This window comes from Bradysia coprophila, unplaced genomic scaffold (assembly GCF_014529535.1).
Source record: "Bradysia coprophila strain Holo2 unplaced genomic scaffold, BU_Bcop_v1 contig_373, whole genome shotgun sequence".
NCBI classification, from domain to species: Eukaryota; Metazoa; Arthropoda; class Insecta; order Diptera; family Sciaridae; genus Bradysia; species Bradysia coprophila.
In genome coordinates, this window is record NW_023503632.1 from 2,694,860 (window position 1) to 2,710,410 (window position 15,551).

The following is a 15,551-nucleotide window of genomic DNA, read 5'->3' on the forward strand; positions in this document are numbered from 1 at the left end:
CCAACGTTTACCAGTCGATTCGAAATAACAGTAACAATAATTTCAAGCAGACAATTAGACAATTGAATCACCAAAAAAGATTACTTGAAACATAAACAACTTTTGTTTATATTGTGGAAAAAAATGTTTCAATTAAAACAGAAATTACTTCATACTTTAATGGAGAACAATAGCACTCGTGTACATATTAGTATATAGTTGCTGCAATGCTTGTATAATTGAAATGAATAAATACACATGACATGAAACACTCGAAACACATTTACCCATCGAGCCATTAATGAACAATGTACCGTTTAACAGCAAAATTAGTCTTGAAATTCAAAAAAGAAGAATTATCTCATCACTCGAAATCACCGCGTACGTTCATCTCGACTCTGGCTCTAAAATAATTTAAAAAAATATCTTTGATTAACCGATGATCACCTCGATACACAAACATGCAGTTTCCCGAAATTATTGAATAATATACGTGATGCCCGACGACGTGCCCGAGCTCGATTTGAAAATATAACTGACTTCACGAATCTGAGAATATTATTACCAAACGTAGAGGTAGAAATCGTCTGCATATAAGCGCGGTCTCCTATACCGACAAAATCGACTACACCGACTACACAAATGTTAACGTAATAATTTATGCAAATGAAACGAAAAAAAATTACAATTTGAAAAAAAAAGACAAAAATGAAAAAGCATTTTTTAGGTGAGATGAAAGTAAGAGTTAAAAATTAAACACGATAAAAAGAAAGTACACGAATTAAAGCGAGAGACTCGATTTGGAGAACCAGACGCGAACAGAGTATGCGTGCTTCGTTTATATTTACCGCGATGTGTGTTTTGTTTTTATATGCAATGACCTCAAGTGTTACAATCCGTTCATATGTATGTCGCAAAACATTCCAGAAGCTTTACATCTGAATCCATTTTGAGCAAATTTTCTGTCGTTGTAGATTTTGAACGAAAATCATGAAAATTGGATGACTTGAGAGTTGAGATACAGGCCGAGTAGCCCGAGTCAAGGTCAGTCAGAGAACTTCAACTTTCAATCTCGTGATCCGATTTTGACAATTTTTCCCCCCTTCGAGAAACCTTTGACCAGTCTTCTAAAATAGCACTTTCTCGATGCTATCTGTGGACATACAGTTGCAACATAATCGATCGATTTGACTAATATTCGGACTTAAACTTAACCTTATTCCTATTGTCGGGAAACACGGAGAAAAGAAAGGTATAATTTTGCTTAGTTAACAGACACGACCACAGACTGCTCCTATCATGAACAGGTTTGTTCCAAGCTACTGTAAACACTAAAGTTGACATACCGAACTCAGCCGATTTCATCCACAGAGAGGAACATAACCTTAATGTCAACAAATTTCTATGTAAATTTTTCGCACAAATTTTCGTCAACCTGAAAGTTGAGGTTAAGTTGCCTTCTGTGGATGAAATTTGACATTTCGAAATGACCTTGGAACAAGACAAGTGTCAAGTTTGGAGTCTTTAGTGATAAGAGCTACCGCTTTAGATTATTTGTATTGGATGTTTAAAGTAGCTCCTTAGAATTGTTACAAACTGGAGATACGCAGGTCACTTGTTGTGTTTTATTTTTATGAAAAATAAATGAAATGAAATGAAATGTTTTAACTCATACAACCATACAACGAAACAAGTCATCCATCTTTACAAAAAAAACGCGGCTCAAAATGTTCATTGTTAGACAGTTAACTATCCTCATCATAGAAAAATATAAAATGTAAATAAAAGCGTCTCCTATCGCTTGTACTTATCAGTATAGCTTTATTTTGTTCATGTGTGGACTCAATACCAACTATTAAGTGACAAGCGAACCCGTGATAAAAAACCCATAAGCCATAAGGTTTCCCCTTACTCAGGGAATTCGACGTGTTGAAGGTAAACGTATAAGTGTTAGACCCCTGTAATTGTAGACCCCTGAAAATTGTAAGAAAAAAAACGAGTATTGCATATAAACAATCGGTACGGTAACATAATTATCTGCGTTGTGTGACTGTGAAGCACATATGTTACGAATTAGTAGGTTCTATTGGGTTCTCGAAAATTGGGCAAAGAACCGCCCATGTACGGCAGTTAGTATGAAGCCCCCCCAAAATTTTACCAAAAAAAAGTTTGCGTCTGTTAAGAAAAGTACTGTTGACATAGGTTTCTTCCAAGGCCGTTCAAAATGTCAATCGTCATCCACAGAGAAGCCAACACAACCTCACTTTGAAGTTTTCACGAACAAATTTGTTTAAGTTGCAGTTATGTTTGCATCTGTGGATGACGGTCGGATGTTTTCGGCCTCTCAAAATTCGTTTTTACCGTACGATGGAAGAAACCTATAGTCTTTCTAAAAAGTTTGTGGCAACTTTTGTTTTTACGATATTAGTTGTTTTGGAAGTTTTGGACTTGCGTCACTTTTTACTCTCAAGGATTTTTTACTGATGTCTGTTGTGTCTGTTCCAAGGTTATTTCAGCTGATAAAACGTCATCCATCGAGATATAACCAAACAATCATTGTTGGTGAAATGCGGTCATAGCTCGGTGGATGCTCTCGTTCGTTTTCGTCTTGTCAAAATTCGTTTTTACCGTACGATGGAACAAACCTATATGCTAAAACTTTCATTGTTGATCATAACGTATTTTTGTTATTAAACCATATGCGCGTTTGCACCATACTAAATGGATTAAACGGTCTCATTCACATCCATACGGTTTGACATTTCTCATTACTCAATTTTTTTAGTGTTGTCATTCTAAACAGTGACAGTACGGGAAGTACACAAAATCGCTGCAAATTTTGAGGAAAAATAAACAAAGCTTAAAAGCAATGGATGTTCAGGACACATTTTACAACAAGGATGAATATGTGGAAACTGTAAGATTTGTTTGTTACACAACCGTAGCTCTGCTAAATTCAAACGTAACACTAATCTAATTTCAAGGCTTCTGGTAACAAAGTTAGCCGACACACTGTCATCTGTGGCTCCCAAAACATTGTACTTAACGGAAAAGTTATTGTTCAGACTGGGGCAATAATTCGTGGAGATTTAGCTAACGTTAAAACGGGGCGGTATTGTGTCATTGGCAAGAAAGCTGTCATTCGTCCACCATTAAAACAATTCAGTTCAGGGTGTGTTGACTTGAATATAATTTCCAAATTTTACTGTTCTCAAACCTTTTTTGTTTAATCACACGTAGCGTTGCATTTTTCCCATTATACATCGGCGACCATGTCTATATTGGAGAAGAGTCAGTGGTCCAGGCTGCATCAGTCGGATCGTATGTTTATGTCGGTAAAGATGTTGTAGTCGTAAGTTTGACACTTCATTCTAAATAAATGTGCGAGGCGTCAATTCACTTTTTGTAACACGAACTCCTAGGGAAGAAGGTGTGTGCTGAAAGACTGTTGTATTATCGAAGACGGTGCCACTGTACCGCCAGACACAACAATTGCCAGTTTTATGCGATTCACTGCAGCTGGAACGATAGAAGGTGGTCAAGGGAATCCCGATTTTGTGCCGCCCGGTATGCAAGAACAGATGACCGATTATACAAAGTCTTATTACGAACATTTTGTGCCGATTGTGTAGTGTGATATTAGCGAGTCGGTGAGCTAATTTTTTTTTTATTTAAGAAATTTTTGTAAAGTTTTGCGTCAGAATAAAAACCATTTCTGAGACGAACTTTCGAGCAATAATAATGCAGACTGCCATATTCGTGTATTGAACCGTATTCTGTTGTCAAATAACATCTCGGTCATGTTGTTGCAAGTTGTGCAGTAGAAGTAATCTTTGAAAACGCCCATATCGTTTGCTCTGCTTTCCTTTCCTTCACTGATGCAGCAGGTCTGTCGAGTACGTGTCCGTTGAGAATTTTCTTCGTCTAACAAATCCCAGCGTCAACGATCGAATCAACAGCACCATTCGAAATGGTGACGCTAAGCAACAGACTGGATACAGTGACTGTGACATTGGAGTTGATGAATCAGTCGGTGGTAGGAGGTCGGACGAGACATTCAACTCAATCGAGTGGAGTGAACTTGGGTTATGGAGGAATGAACAAAACGCTGGAACGCAATAACAAAACGCAATATATTTTTGGTCAACTCTTGATAGTACACTTCATAGTGCTCGAAAGTATCAGCCACTTCCCACTTGTACAAAGAGTTCAATTTTAGCTGGAGTCCAACATCTGTGTTTCGCTGGATTTTTTTTGTTGTTTTAAATTTCAGCTTTGAAACAAAAGTATCTCAAAAAAATCACTGACTTATCCTAAAAATAATGTTTTACTACAAAGCTTCCATTGGTTCCACATCTCTAGCTCTTATGAATAAAAAAGAACTTATTTCTAATTATAATAGAATGTTAAGGAGGAGAAAGAAGGAAAACCAACGTTCATACACAAAGCAGTGTCGTCGTTTGCTGGGAAAACATTTTAGATTGTGCAATTTTAAGAGTAAACTTAATTTTTCGACGCACTAAATTTGGCGTAATGCAATAGCACATTACCTACTTGCTTGTAACTTTGTTGTTTTGGTAAGTGTGAGCATTGCGAAATTATCATTTACATCACGTAAAGCATTGAACTTACGACGTTCCAAGTTGTGTATTTGGCAAGTGGGGAATACAGCCCACTTATCAAATACACAACTTGGAACCTCGGAGGTAATATACTATTACATGCTTGTGTACCGTAAGTGTATTTTTACTGTCACAAACAGAAGAAACGGTGACGGTAAGCGCACCTTCCCGAGGCATAAGCATATCACTGCACCTACAATCAAAATATTCAATTTTTCAGTACTTCTTAAAGAGACTTATTTGCGGACTTGAAAGTAACTCTCTCGTAACGAAAAATACTATTTTTAGACCCGTAGGAAGTACTGGGGTACCTATAAGACCGCATACGCATACGTTTGTAACACGTCGAATTGGACTCCTTAAGTGCTTTAAGTATAGTTTCCACTTAAAAAGAGCACTCCGTTTAGCCTCCGTCTACATGACAGTTGTAAAATAAAACAAAAGAACTGTCACGCAAACGGAGTGGAAATTGAATTTATTTCAATTTTTTACTCCGTTTACGTGACAGTTCCTTTGTTCTATTTTATAACTGTCATGTAAACGGAGGCTAAACGGAGTGCTCTTTTTAAGTGGAAACTATACTTTCGAAGATATCTTCGGACATTTAAACGTTACACTTGTCAGTGATACGTCAAATAAAAGGTATTTACAATACCGATCGACAAAAGTTTATGGAAATTGGATGACCGACTCGTGAGTTAGACCCCTTGGTGTGAAACAGGCACAGGGCGGCAAGCAGTTTTTGCTTGTAGGTCGGCCACATTTGAACATATTTCGTCTGTTTTAGCTTTATTAGATACGTACCAATCAGGGAAAAAAAAGTTTTTGAAATTATGTTCTCCGGAGCGTGAGCTAGGTCTCTTGGAGTGAGCTCTTATCTGGCTACTCGGCCGTACAGTGAACGTGGAGTATTTTGTCAATATTTCGAGTAAAATTTTCGGTCTCCTAACAAAATGGCTGCCGGTGGCCATATTGGATTTTAATAAAAGTGATATATCTTGGGAAAAATTGTACTTAGAGAGTTTCTGTTAACATGGTAATAATTTGTTATGTGTGTGGGGTGTTTCAGGCATTCCATATATGGACATCTATATATATCTATATTAGGGTGGGTCGATTTTAACAACTTGAAAATCCACACCTAGTGGCATGTGTAGCTTGCCAAAACTAGTCAAACTGCATCATTACTTTTTCTTTTCCGAATACTTTTGAGTACCGGACAATAGATTGAACGGGTCTGTCAGGCTTCTTTGAAATTTTCATAGAAATTTTTTTGAAAAAAGCTTTGCAAAGCCTTGTAGAGGCTGAAATAGACTGAAATAAACAAAATCAACTTAATTTGAAAAAATCGGTGCAGTCGAAGTGAAAAAATGTACATTTTCTATATAATATTGGGGGTCTGTGAACTTTAAACCACCATATACACAATAAACTTCCTCAAATTTGATTAAATCTTTCTGTTAGAGATAGAATAGGTATAAACGACAATGATGTATTGCCGGAATGTCTCAGATTGATTATTACCGTAGTAATAGTTCCAGAGGTCTACTTACATACCAAACTAAAATATTGTACATTACGCACAGCATAAAACGTGTTTGCAAACTTGTTTGGATTCTATTCATGTTCTTATGTTATTTATACACCAAAAAAATTAATATAAAAAAAATGTTCATAAAACGAGACATTATTCTAATAAATTATTATACAAAGTATGGCTAGATCAAGGCATTTTCAAAGACTCAGTACGGAACTGTTTTATCTTTTTTTTTGTGCGAGCATGTAAATATGTGAGTCGTATGTTTCATTGAATACATGAAAAAAAAATCTCATTTCGTTCATTTAATTGAATTTCAAATTTTCTTTTGTGGTGTCCGGATAAAACCCACTTAGCGCTTAACTGAAGTATGAATACACATCATACTTTGTTTCTCCCGTCAGATTACAGAAGTTTGGTGTTGAAGCAATGAATTTTATTTCCGTTTGTCTCTCGCACGCTGTATAAACAAACTTATTGGTCACTGGAGGATAAAATTTACGAACATTTGTAAGCGTATCCTACCCTAAACATTATAAAGTCTTAACGTCCCTTTCTCGTTTTAGTCAATATTTGCTTCCTGATCCAAGTATTTAAGTTCTGTCGGAGTAGCCTCCAAATTGAAATAGATCATCTTCAAGTTACTGTTATGTACTTTCAGACGTAGCCGCAATTAAGTTTCGTCAAATGTTTCGTTCATTCATTCATATACGTACGAATGTTTGTTAGCGTGAATGGCATTGGAAACGTCCTTGAAAATGATCTATTGAATCGATTAATAGTGCATGGGATCGAGGCAATTAACTACATTCGGATTTTGGTTATTTCGCTGAAAAGGGGATATGTCCCATTACCGACTTATAAGAAAAATGAAAATTAAATATTTTTGATTCTTCCTTAAAGCTACAAGACGTAAATAGAAAATGAAGTATTTGTGTCGGCAGCGGTATAAAAACGCAACTTGTCATTTTTCTTATAATTCGACATGTCTAATTGCTGCATTTAATTGTTCGTATAAAAGTGAATATTTTGCATCCGCCTAACGCATCTAGAAATATCGAGCTCGGGCCGTTTATAGTCGGCTATGTGAATATTTTAACGATCGATAGAGAGTAAGTGCCACAAAAGGTAAAATGAATCGTTGCGTAAAGATTTGTATACAATGCGGCACTGCATTGTATGTTGTGTATTACATCATCACCTATTTCGATAAATTCTTACCTCACCACAACTGGATAAATAAATACACACAACAATTATTATTTGTATTGTTGCAAGCTGTGTCGCGTTCAGTGTCAATTGACAGTCTCAACCGTTCGGTTTAAAAGAGCGTTTCATTTCGCTGAAGAATTCATCATTGTAAAACCCACCATACTTAACAAGTTGCAGAGTTAAATACACCGCTTTAGACATGCCTAACTGTCCCAAGTGCGATAAGCCCGTGTATTTCGGTAAGTTTTCCACTGGATGATCTTGTTATACATTCAGCGATTAAAATGGCATACCTAACACTGAGTTACTGTTGTGATGTTGTTGTTGTTCTTTCTTTCGCTTGTTGATCATGATCACCACTTTCATTTATATTACGCACAGCCGAAAGAAAAACTTCGTGTGGTAAAGATTGGCATTCAGCATGTTTGCGATGCGAACGTTGCAGTAAAACATTGACACCTGGCGGTCATGCTGTAAGAGAAGATAAACCGTATTGTCACACTCCATGCTATTCGACCCTGTTCGGACCTTCAGGTACATTTTAAGAGAGTGTGTTAGAAGCGATTTCGGACGCGTAATGTTTGTTTTTTTTTTTTTGTTCCTGTTAGGTTTTGGCGCTGGGGGTCAAAGTTATAAGTACGACACAAAGTAGTTGCCTGCCTGCCCAACCAGTCATCTAAAAGAATTAATTTTTGATAAAACCTTTTTTATTCGGAACGAGATTTAACCTAGTTTTAAAATATTATTTTCTTCTTTGGATATAACTATCGCTGAAAGCCATTATTGTGCCACATATGTAATAGATTGGAGAAAGTGATGTGAAACTTTATGTATTTCCATTTTGTCATTTATACCCTGCATCCGAATTTTTTCTTCAATAAAATCTTGTTACGCTGAATAGACTCGTATTGCTAACATTTTTCTCGTCACAAGGCTTTTGGAGGATTTAATGTGTTTTCTACCCACGGTTTTGTTTCTGCCTGCAGCTGACCGTCATGATGGTAAAGCAAAATAACTGATATTCGTAAGGTCAATTAATTTTATTTTCAAATTTAAGAAAAATTACAGTTTTCTCATTTGTTTTTACATAATTTTGAAATGATTTGTTTCCTTTAAATTCTGGCCATTTCAAATAGAGACACTTTTCCACATCAAAGTATTATATCCCTTGGGTTAAAATGAAAGTCTCGAAAGATCGAAAAACGTACACTCACGTCTCAAAAGACAGTAGACCATTATGGTTCGTAAAGTTCGTGTGAGTATGGCGATTTCGAAGACTTTTGACATACAAAATTGACAAAATTGACATACTTACGAACTCTGAGCACCATAATGGCTTACCCCTATTGTTCGAACTTCTGAAACTTCTGACTAGGGTCAGATAAGATACCGCCATCGTGCAGATAGAAAAATTTCAGCATAACGGTATATTGTCGGAACAAAATATGCCTTCGAATATTATGAGTTAAACATTAACCATTTGAAGCGGTTTAAATTTGGAGCTTCCTCAGGATCGGAACATCAAATAAAAAAAAAATGCGTGGTTCTAATTTGTACAAACTGATGCCAGTCCGGGCTGTTATGTCGTCTCGCTTGCTCGTGAATTTTAACGGATCTGTCTACTGGATATCACAGTGGGGTCAAAGTTTTCGAACTAATTTTTTTTTTCTTATGCTCCATAAACCGATTAATGTGTAAAACTTCAAAGTCGCCAAAATCGGTCAAATTTGAATATACTTTGATCAGATTCAGAAAAGTTGATACAAAGACTACTGACAGAACTGGCTCCTGGAATCGATATCCTGGAATATTCCCGAAAAGTTGTCCCAAAATAACCGCATTCACTTCGAGTTTCGAGGAAAAAAATCGAGACTTAGATTTTGTTAAAGGAAATAGTTTCTGAGTAAGGGCAATTCTTTTCATCAATAACGATAATCTTTTGAAACTGTTATTTATGCATTGTCTCTTTACTTCGTCCAATTAAGCATCGGGCTGATCTAATTCAAAAGCAGATCACAGATATTTCAGCCACACATGAATAGTCAACCGTTTGACACATTATTATTATATGTTGAATTGGAGAATGAATTGTACAGTAGAGAAGGATGGTCGTTTTAACACAGTCATTTTTAAAATGTGATAGGAAGACGATGGAGATGGGATACCAACCTTAGCAATCAATTATAGACTAGTGCCTCACGTCACTTTGAGTCCCTCAACTCATACGCGGTTCAAAATCCTCGCCATATATTACACTACCCGATACGAAAACATTTCGTTATATACGATTTTTATGATTTATGATGGGTGAGACCTTTAGATCTTGACCGTGACAAATCCCAAATTTTTGTCAAAATCAATGTATTATTAGTTCCAAATGCCGAATGAAATTTACAAATATAATATTTATTGAAAAAGTCGAGCTAGACAACTCAAATTTTCGAATTATCAACTTGGCTGGCACAACTGGCATTTTCACTGAAAAAAAAATCAAATTTTATTCTTTATTTGGCTCTTGATTTTGAAAACAAATTAGAGTTTCCACTATAGCGCGTTTGAGGAGAGCGAAAGCCAGTCAAATACTTGTCATGTCTTAATAGTCGAACTCTGTTTGCAAACAAAAAAAAATTGTGCGCGATTTCTCTCGATTTTGACGTATTATAAAGATAAACGTAACTAAAACGAAATTGATGCGCATAAATACGACTACGCCGTGCGATCTGATAATCGAAGGAGAAACCGTTCAAGAGGCAGTGAACTTCTGTTATCTGGGAAGTTTCATAGCATGGGATGGCGGAGCTGATACCGACGTCCAAAGCCGAATACGAAAAGCGCGCCAAGCATTCATTTCTCTCAACAAGATTTGGAACTCGTCACAACTAACAAGGAACTTGAAACTAAAGTTTTTCAAATCGAATTGCCTCTCAGTGCTGCTGTACGGTTGCGAAACTTGGAAAATGACATCGTCAATCGAAAACAAAATCCAAGTCTTCGTCAATCGATGCCTCAGACGGATACTGAGAATACACTGGCCCGAAAGAATTTCAAACGCCGAGTTGTGGAACCTCACCAAATGCGAAGAAATGAAGCCAATGATCACACATCGAAAGTGGAATTGGATCGGCCGCACAATAAGGCGACCTGTTGGAGATATTGCACGAGCTGCGCTAGACTGGAATCCACAGGGAACCCGTAAGAGAGGAAGACCAAAAACCTCGGGGAAACGAACAGTCGTCAATGAAGCGAGAGCAGCTGAGAAGGAGTGGATGGAAGTCAAAGCACTCGCACCAAACCGAATACGATGGCGACATTTTGTGGACGCTTTATGCTCCCACGCGGAGTAGGATCCCGATGATGATGAATAATATGGCATGAAATTCAAGCCATGTCCATAGAGTATTATGATGAAAGAAATATTTTGACAAGAACCCCAAGGCAAGTTATACTAAACTGAACTTCTGTCCTCTCACTCGCATCATAACATGTTGAAAGAGAAGCAAGTACCCCACGACAAGTTATAATTAATCAGTCTTCGGTTTTTTCGCTCTGTTCATAATAGTCTATAATGAGTGTCATAAAGTGCCGCTTAATGTTTGACCCTGTTTTAGTTTCGTCCCATTGAATCCTTTACTGCAATTATTTACCCACATGAAAAGTTCGAATTGCATGGACAGTAGAAAGTGTCTCTGATTTCAATTTGAATTTTTTCTTTTAATCTTCTTCCTTAACTTAATTAACAAGTAAATAATTTTGATAAATATTTGAAAATAATTTTAATTTTTTAATAAATTTAAAATCAAAATGAATATAAATCTATTTTGACGGTAGATAGAACTCTGAATCTGAACAATTAATCTTCTGCTGTGAATAAACTGGCTAGAATGGTTTCTTTAACACAATAATATTTTTATAATAATGTAGAGTGGTTGTAATATGAATAATATTATATCTATAAATCATATAGGTTGTAGTAGTACGTATTGTCGACGAAAAACATAATCAATTTTTGTTGATAAGACAATTAATATTCTGGATATAATATTTAACGAGCGCTGATAAACGGAAATAATAACATGAACGTTCAGTATATGATAACGAATGGCTAAATTGGACAACTAAAAGAAAATTTTAAAATCAAAAGAGACGCAAATGAAAAAAACGTATTTCGTAACACGACGACACTTTTTTCTTCTTAATACAATTATGTAAATGTGTGTGAATATATACTATATTGGTATGCACTGCATGATGATTTGTTTTCTTTCTTTTTCTATAGACAATTTTAAATATAATTTTGTTTTGTATTTTACTTTTTATGTATAATATAATAATGAGACATTGATGTTTATAGTTTGTGAGTCACGTTGCTTGTAAACGCGTTAGCACTTCAAATTTCAATGTAGTTAAATTTTAGTTAAATTTTCTTTTTCTTCATCATTTTTAGATGTTGACCTGTTATGGCGTTGATTTAATTTTTTTTGTTTATTTTGATTATTAATGTCTCTCTCGTGTGCCTATACATTATTAAATCGATTTAGTATCACTAAAGCCATCATTCATTTATCAACTTTCCATTTTTTTTCTTTCCTCTGTCATTATCACTACGTCCAAATCGATGAGAGATCCCAAATTTTAATGACACGATCTTGGCCAACAGTCAGCAATTTCTTTCGCTCTTCATCCAAATCCATAGTGACGATACTATGCTTTACATCGTGAAATGTGGCCAGTGACGGTCGCCTGATTGAACAATTTAATTAAAAATTTTTGGGGATCAATTGAGAGCCAATCGGACGCATTTTCTAGTTGAATTTTTTATTTGTGCCCAGAAAAGTATTCGACCCAATAACTATTATGTCATTGATTCGACCCATTCGACCCTAGAAGTCAAAACTTCTTTTTAAAAAAATTATTCGAAGTTTGTGTGGAAGGTGATCAAAAATCGAAAACTTACAATTTTCTTACAGAAATTTCTCGATGTTCACGAAACGTAAATGGTCATGAGGGCATGAGAATAAATGGCTTCAGGGCAAATAGGGTCATTTAGCAAATTCCACTTGAAAATGCGTCCGATTTCGATTAAAAGAAACGCTGCAGAAGTGTAGGTGTACAGTGTTAAAAGAGCGTAAAAGATAAGAAACTTAACTGATCTCGATGAGTGATACGTCAAAATTTGTATGTAAAAGTCTAGTTAACTCGGAACAAACCAGTTAATTTGACTGAGCTCGATGGGTGAAAACTGAATACTCTTTTCGACATTCTCTATTTACACTGTATAGTGAGACGAAAAACGCGAGAGATTTACATAAAAATTAACGAATTTAAAGGGAAGAGAAAGGAGAGCAGAAATGGAATCAACTGTAAGCTGTGTGATTTTGTTTCAATAAGTACAGGATGCTTACACTACAAAGCTTACCAGAGCCAGCACTTTTTACACAAACCACTGAACTGATCAAACGAATAAACTAAAGCCGAAAACACACGAGCTATTTTGCATTGCTGAGATCGACAATTTGGCTGCGTTTTCCATCGTTTGAACTTTACAATGGAAAACGCAGCATAATTGTCGATCTCAGCAATGTTAAATGTCTCGGTTTTAGTTCATTCATTTGATCGGATTAAGGTCCCACTGACATTGAATAGCAAAAACCCGTAAACGTCACGGAAGCTCTGAATAATTAAATGTCGAGTCCGCTTGTGGTTCTAGTAAAACCTCAGGTCTTGATTTCACTTTCTTTTATCACTTGAGCCACAATAAAAATAGATTTACTTACTCAACGGTTTGCAGCTGTTTGAAGCAAGCATCGCAGACTCTAACATCGAATTCAAAACCCATGATCGGAATATTGATTCGGTTTACGGAACATTTATCACAAATGGCTTTGCCACAATGACGACAGTGATGTTGACGAATGCCTGCAAACAAACAAAGGAAAAATGAAATAAACTCAAACTGTTCCGTTCGGACTGACCACACTAACCAATTTGCCGTTGATCCATCATTGCACGTAAATTCCAGAAGAATGGTCGCGTACACAATTGGCATGTGTCGGATTCGACCCATTCAGGCACCTCTTTCCGCATTGCGTTCATTTCCCAAAAAACGAGCACCGAATCTTCACCGGCCGAGATCAATTGTTGTGTCGAATTGGCATAGGCAAGAGCTGCTACTTTATTGCTGGATGGGAAGGGAAAATGGGTCGATGCAATAGTTTCAAATTGAACCAAACGTTAACTTACGTGTGACCCTGAAGTTCGTAAACGGTACCTCGTCTACCGCCCACATCCCAAACAATAACTGACTGATCAAATGAACCACTGAACAGTAATTGAGGTCCAGCCACCCAGCTTAATGCTCGAACGGAGCCTAGAAATAAATTGGCTTTGAACAAAAGATTTACAGCGCCAATGACATCCTAAGAACTGTACCACTGTGACCCTTGAAAGTTGTGACGAACTGTGCACCGTTTGCACTAATTCCCAGCATTGTAATCTGACCACTGTAATCGGCTACGAATGCATATTTGGCTTGCGAATCGTATTGCAAAGCAGTGCACCAAGCCTCAAACGAATAACCACCCAGTCGACGTGACGTTTCCGTGCAATGGAAGGAAAATAGTTTATCTCTACCACACGACAAAATGAATCCCGAATGTTTTGCAAACACTACAGCCGTTACTCGAGCTTGATGGGCCAAATAATCTTTGATTAGTGTGAGACGATTGCAGTCATCGGACAGTGTGTATTGTGAAACCGTTCCGTTTTCCTGTCCGATGAAAACTTGTCTCGTTTCGGCAGTATAATCCAAGGACGTACAACCGGATGGCATGTATTGACAAATGCTCGGCCAATATTGGCCCGAATCGCGTTTCAACCATACACGAATCGTTCTGAAAATAAAGAGAACGCAACACATTATTGATACGATTAATTGGGGCGAGGAATGCAAGGCGACAAAGCAAATTAGAACGAAAAAAAAACTTACTTATCATCGGATACACTTATCACTCCATCTTCTCCCGGTATCAATAATGCTTGGTTAACGTCATCGTTGCTACCTTCTAATTTACTTAACAATTCTGGCTTCTTCGTGGTGCTGAATCGATCATTTGTACGTGGTGCAGGTTTTATTTCTGCGGCCATTGTTTTGATTTTGCGACGTTCTGTTTTAAATCAAATTTTGCGTTGCAATTCGAAAAATTTCTTCTTTATTCTGTTTTTGACATTTTTATACAACTTTATGGGTTTGTCTCAAATGACTTTTGTTGGACCACTTTTGCAATATGAATACGGCGATGACACTTCTAAACACTCAAATGTTTTCCAAATTATCGTGAACTTCGTTTTGTCAGGTTGGTTTTTCTTGCATGCACTGGTGTAGCATTTGGCAAAACGATCAAATTCAAATTGATTATGCTACACGATAAAATGGGATTGCAATTGTCGTTCGTAATTCGCAATTTTAATAAGGTTATTTACCAAAACAATTGATCACGTTGATTTCTTATCTGAAAAAAAGCAATAAACATAAAAATAATTGATTACATGTCATCGATCGGAATGCAAAAATTGAATAATTAAAGAACATTAAAAGTGGTCCAAATTCAGTCGATTGTAGCGCGTGAAGTGTTACACAAGAGCATAAAACACTATATTTATTGCACTTCAAATTAAACGCATTCATCTATTTCGAATGAAACTGTCAAAAATTAGTGGAAAATTTTGAATGGAAACAACTTTTTAAATTTTCAGAAATCAATTGTGGTTCAACAATATTTTTGGAATTACTGATGTTTTCAATTTGCTCTGAAAATCGAAAATCGGGCACTTTAGTCACATAAACGTGGACTATACTTCCCAACTATATTTGACAATCTAATATACCTTGGAAAAACTTTAAAACAAGACATTTCTGACACTACCCCAGGATGTCCATTCTTGATAACACATATCCTCACATAATACGGCTCACTATCTGGTCAGGTCAACCTGAAAATTTCAGGTCAGGTCAAAACTGACCTGAAACCTGAAATTGACCTGAAAATTTTCAGGCTGACCTGATGACTAGAGATGAGCGGGCATACCTAATTTTTTTGCCCGCCGCGCCCGTTACCCGTAATTTTCAATTTTAGAGCCCGTGCCCGTGCCCGCGCCCGCAGATTTTCGAGAAGCCCGCTCCCGTGCCCATCAATTTCGTAAAC

The 15,551-nt window shown here is 36.6% G+C and overlaps 3 protein-coding genes across 5 annotated transcripts; 2 read left to right on the forward strand and 1 right to left on the reverse strand.

Annotated features, from left to right (window-relative positions):
- Positions 1-2,745: 2,745 nt before the first annotated feature.
- LOC119081990 (dynactin subunit 5) lies at positions 2,746-3,704 on the forward strand. Its single transcript, XM_037191310.1, has 4 exons — positions 2,746-2,896; positions 2,964-3,151; positions 3,220-3,331; positions 3,402-3,704. The coding sequence occupies exons 1-4, from the start codon at positions 2,849-2,851 to the stop codon at positions 3,609-3,611; spliced, it is 558 nt and encodes a 185-aa protein (XP_037047205.1). The 5' UTR covers positions 2,746-2,848; the 3' UTR covers positions 3,612-3,704.
- A 3,593-nt stretch (positions 3,705-7,297) lies between these two features.
- Positions 7,298-8,275, forward strand: LOC119081995 (cysteine-rich protein 1-like). The gene is made up of 3 exons (XM_037191316.1): positions 7,298-7,589; positions 7,732-7,884; positions 7,959-8,275. Exons 1-3 carry the CDS (start codon positions 7,550-7,552, stop codon positions 8,000-8,002), a joined length of 237 nt encoding a protein of 78 aa, XP_037047211.1. The 5' UTR covers positions 7,298-7,549; the 3' UTR covers positions 8,003-8,275.
- A 3,331-nt stretch (positions 8,276-11,606) lies between these two features.
- Positions 11,607-14,638, reverse strand: LOC119081965 (WD repeat and FYVE domain-containing protein 2). 3 transcript variants are annotated; one of them, XM_037191274.1, is made up of 7 exons: positions 14,336-14,638; positions 14,053-14,240; positions 13,780-13,974; positions 13,591-13,717; positions 13,332-13,528; positions 13,125-13,266; positions 11,607-12,090 (listed from the first exon to the last, which is right to left on the reverse strand). In XM_037191274.1, exons 1-7 carry the CDS (start codon positions 14,491-14,493, stop codon positions 11,952-11,954), a joined length of 1,146 nt encoding a protein of 381 aa, XP_037047169.1. In that variant the 5' UTR covers positions 14,494-14,638; the 3' UTR covers positions 11,607-11,951. The 3 variants fall into 3 exon arrangements, with proteins under 3 accessions (XP_037047169.1, XP_037047170.1, XP_037047168.1); XM_037191275.1 differs by having other exon boundaries at positions 13,780-13,809; positions 14,005-14,240; positions 14,336-14,636; XM_037191273.1 differs by having other exon boundaries at positions 13,780-14,240; positions 14,336-14,637.
- Positions 14,639-15,551: the final 913 nt, after the last annotated feature.

Excerpts from the sequence above, each read along its gene's own strand:
- LOC119081990 (XM_037191310.1), top strand. The coding sequence starts at position 2,849 with ATGGATGTTCAGGACACATTTTACAACAAGGATGAATATGTGGAAACT. Across the intron at positions 3,152-3,219 it reads TTAAAACAATTCAGTTCAGG|CGTTGCATTTTTCCCATTAT; the intron begins GTGTGTTGACTT and ends AATCACACGTAG. Across the intron at positions 3,332-3,401 it reads TCGGTAAAGATGTTGTAGTC|GGAAGAAGGTGTGTGCTGAA; the intron begins GTAAGTTTGACA and ends ACGAACTCCTAG.
- LOC119081995 (XM_037191316.1), top strand. The coding sequence starts at position 7,550 with ATGCCTAACTGTCCCAAGTGCGATAAGCCCGTGTATTTCG. Across the intron at positions 7,590-7,731 it reads CGATAAGCCCGTGTATTTCG|CCGAAAGAAAAACTTCGTGT; the intron begins GTAAGTTTTCCA and ends TATTACGCACAG. Across the intron at positions 7,885-7,958 it reads GACCCTGTTCGGACCTTCAG|GTTTTGGCGCTGGGGGTCAA; the intron begins GTACATTTTAAG and ends TGTTCCTGTTAG.
- LOC119081965 (XM_037191273.1), bottom strand. The coding sequence starts at position 14,493 with ATGGCCGCAGAAATAAAACCTGCACCACGTACAAATGATCGATTCAGC. Across the intron at positions 13,529-13,590 it reads TACGAACTTCAGGGTCACAC|CAATAAAGTAGCAGCTCTTG; the intron begins GTAAGTTAACGT and ends CTTCCCATCCAG. Across the intron at positions 12,091-13,124 it reads AAACAGCTGCAAACCGTTGA|GCGACCGTCACTGGCCACAT; the intron begins GTAAGTAAATCT and ends TTGTTCAATCAG.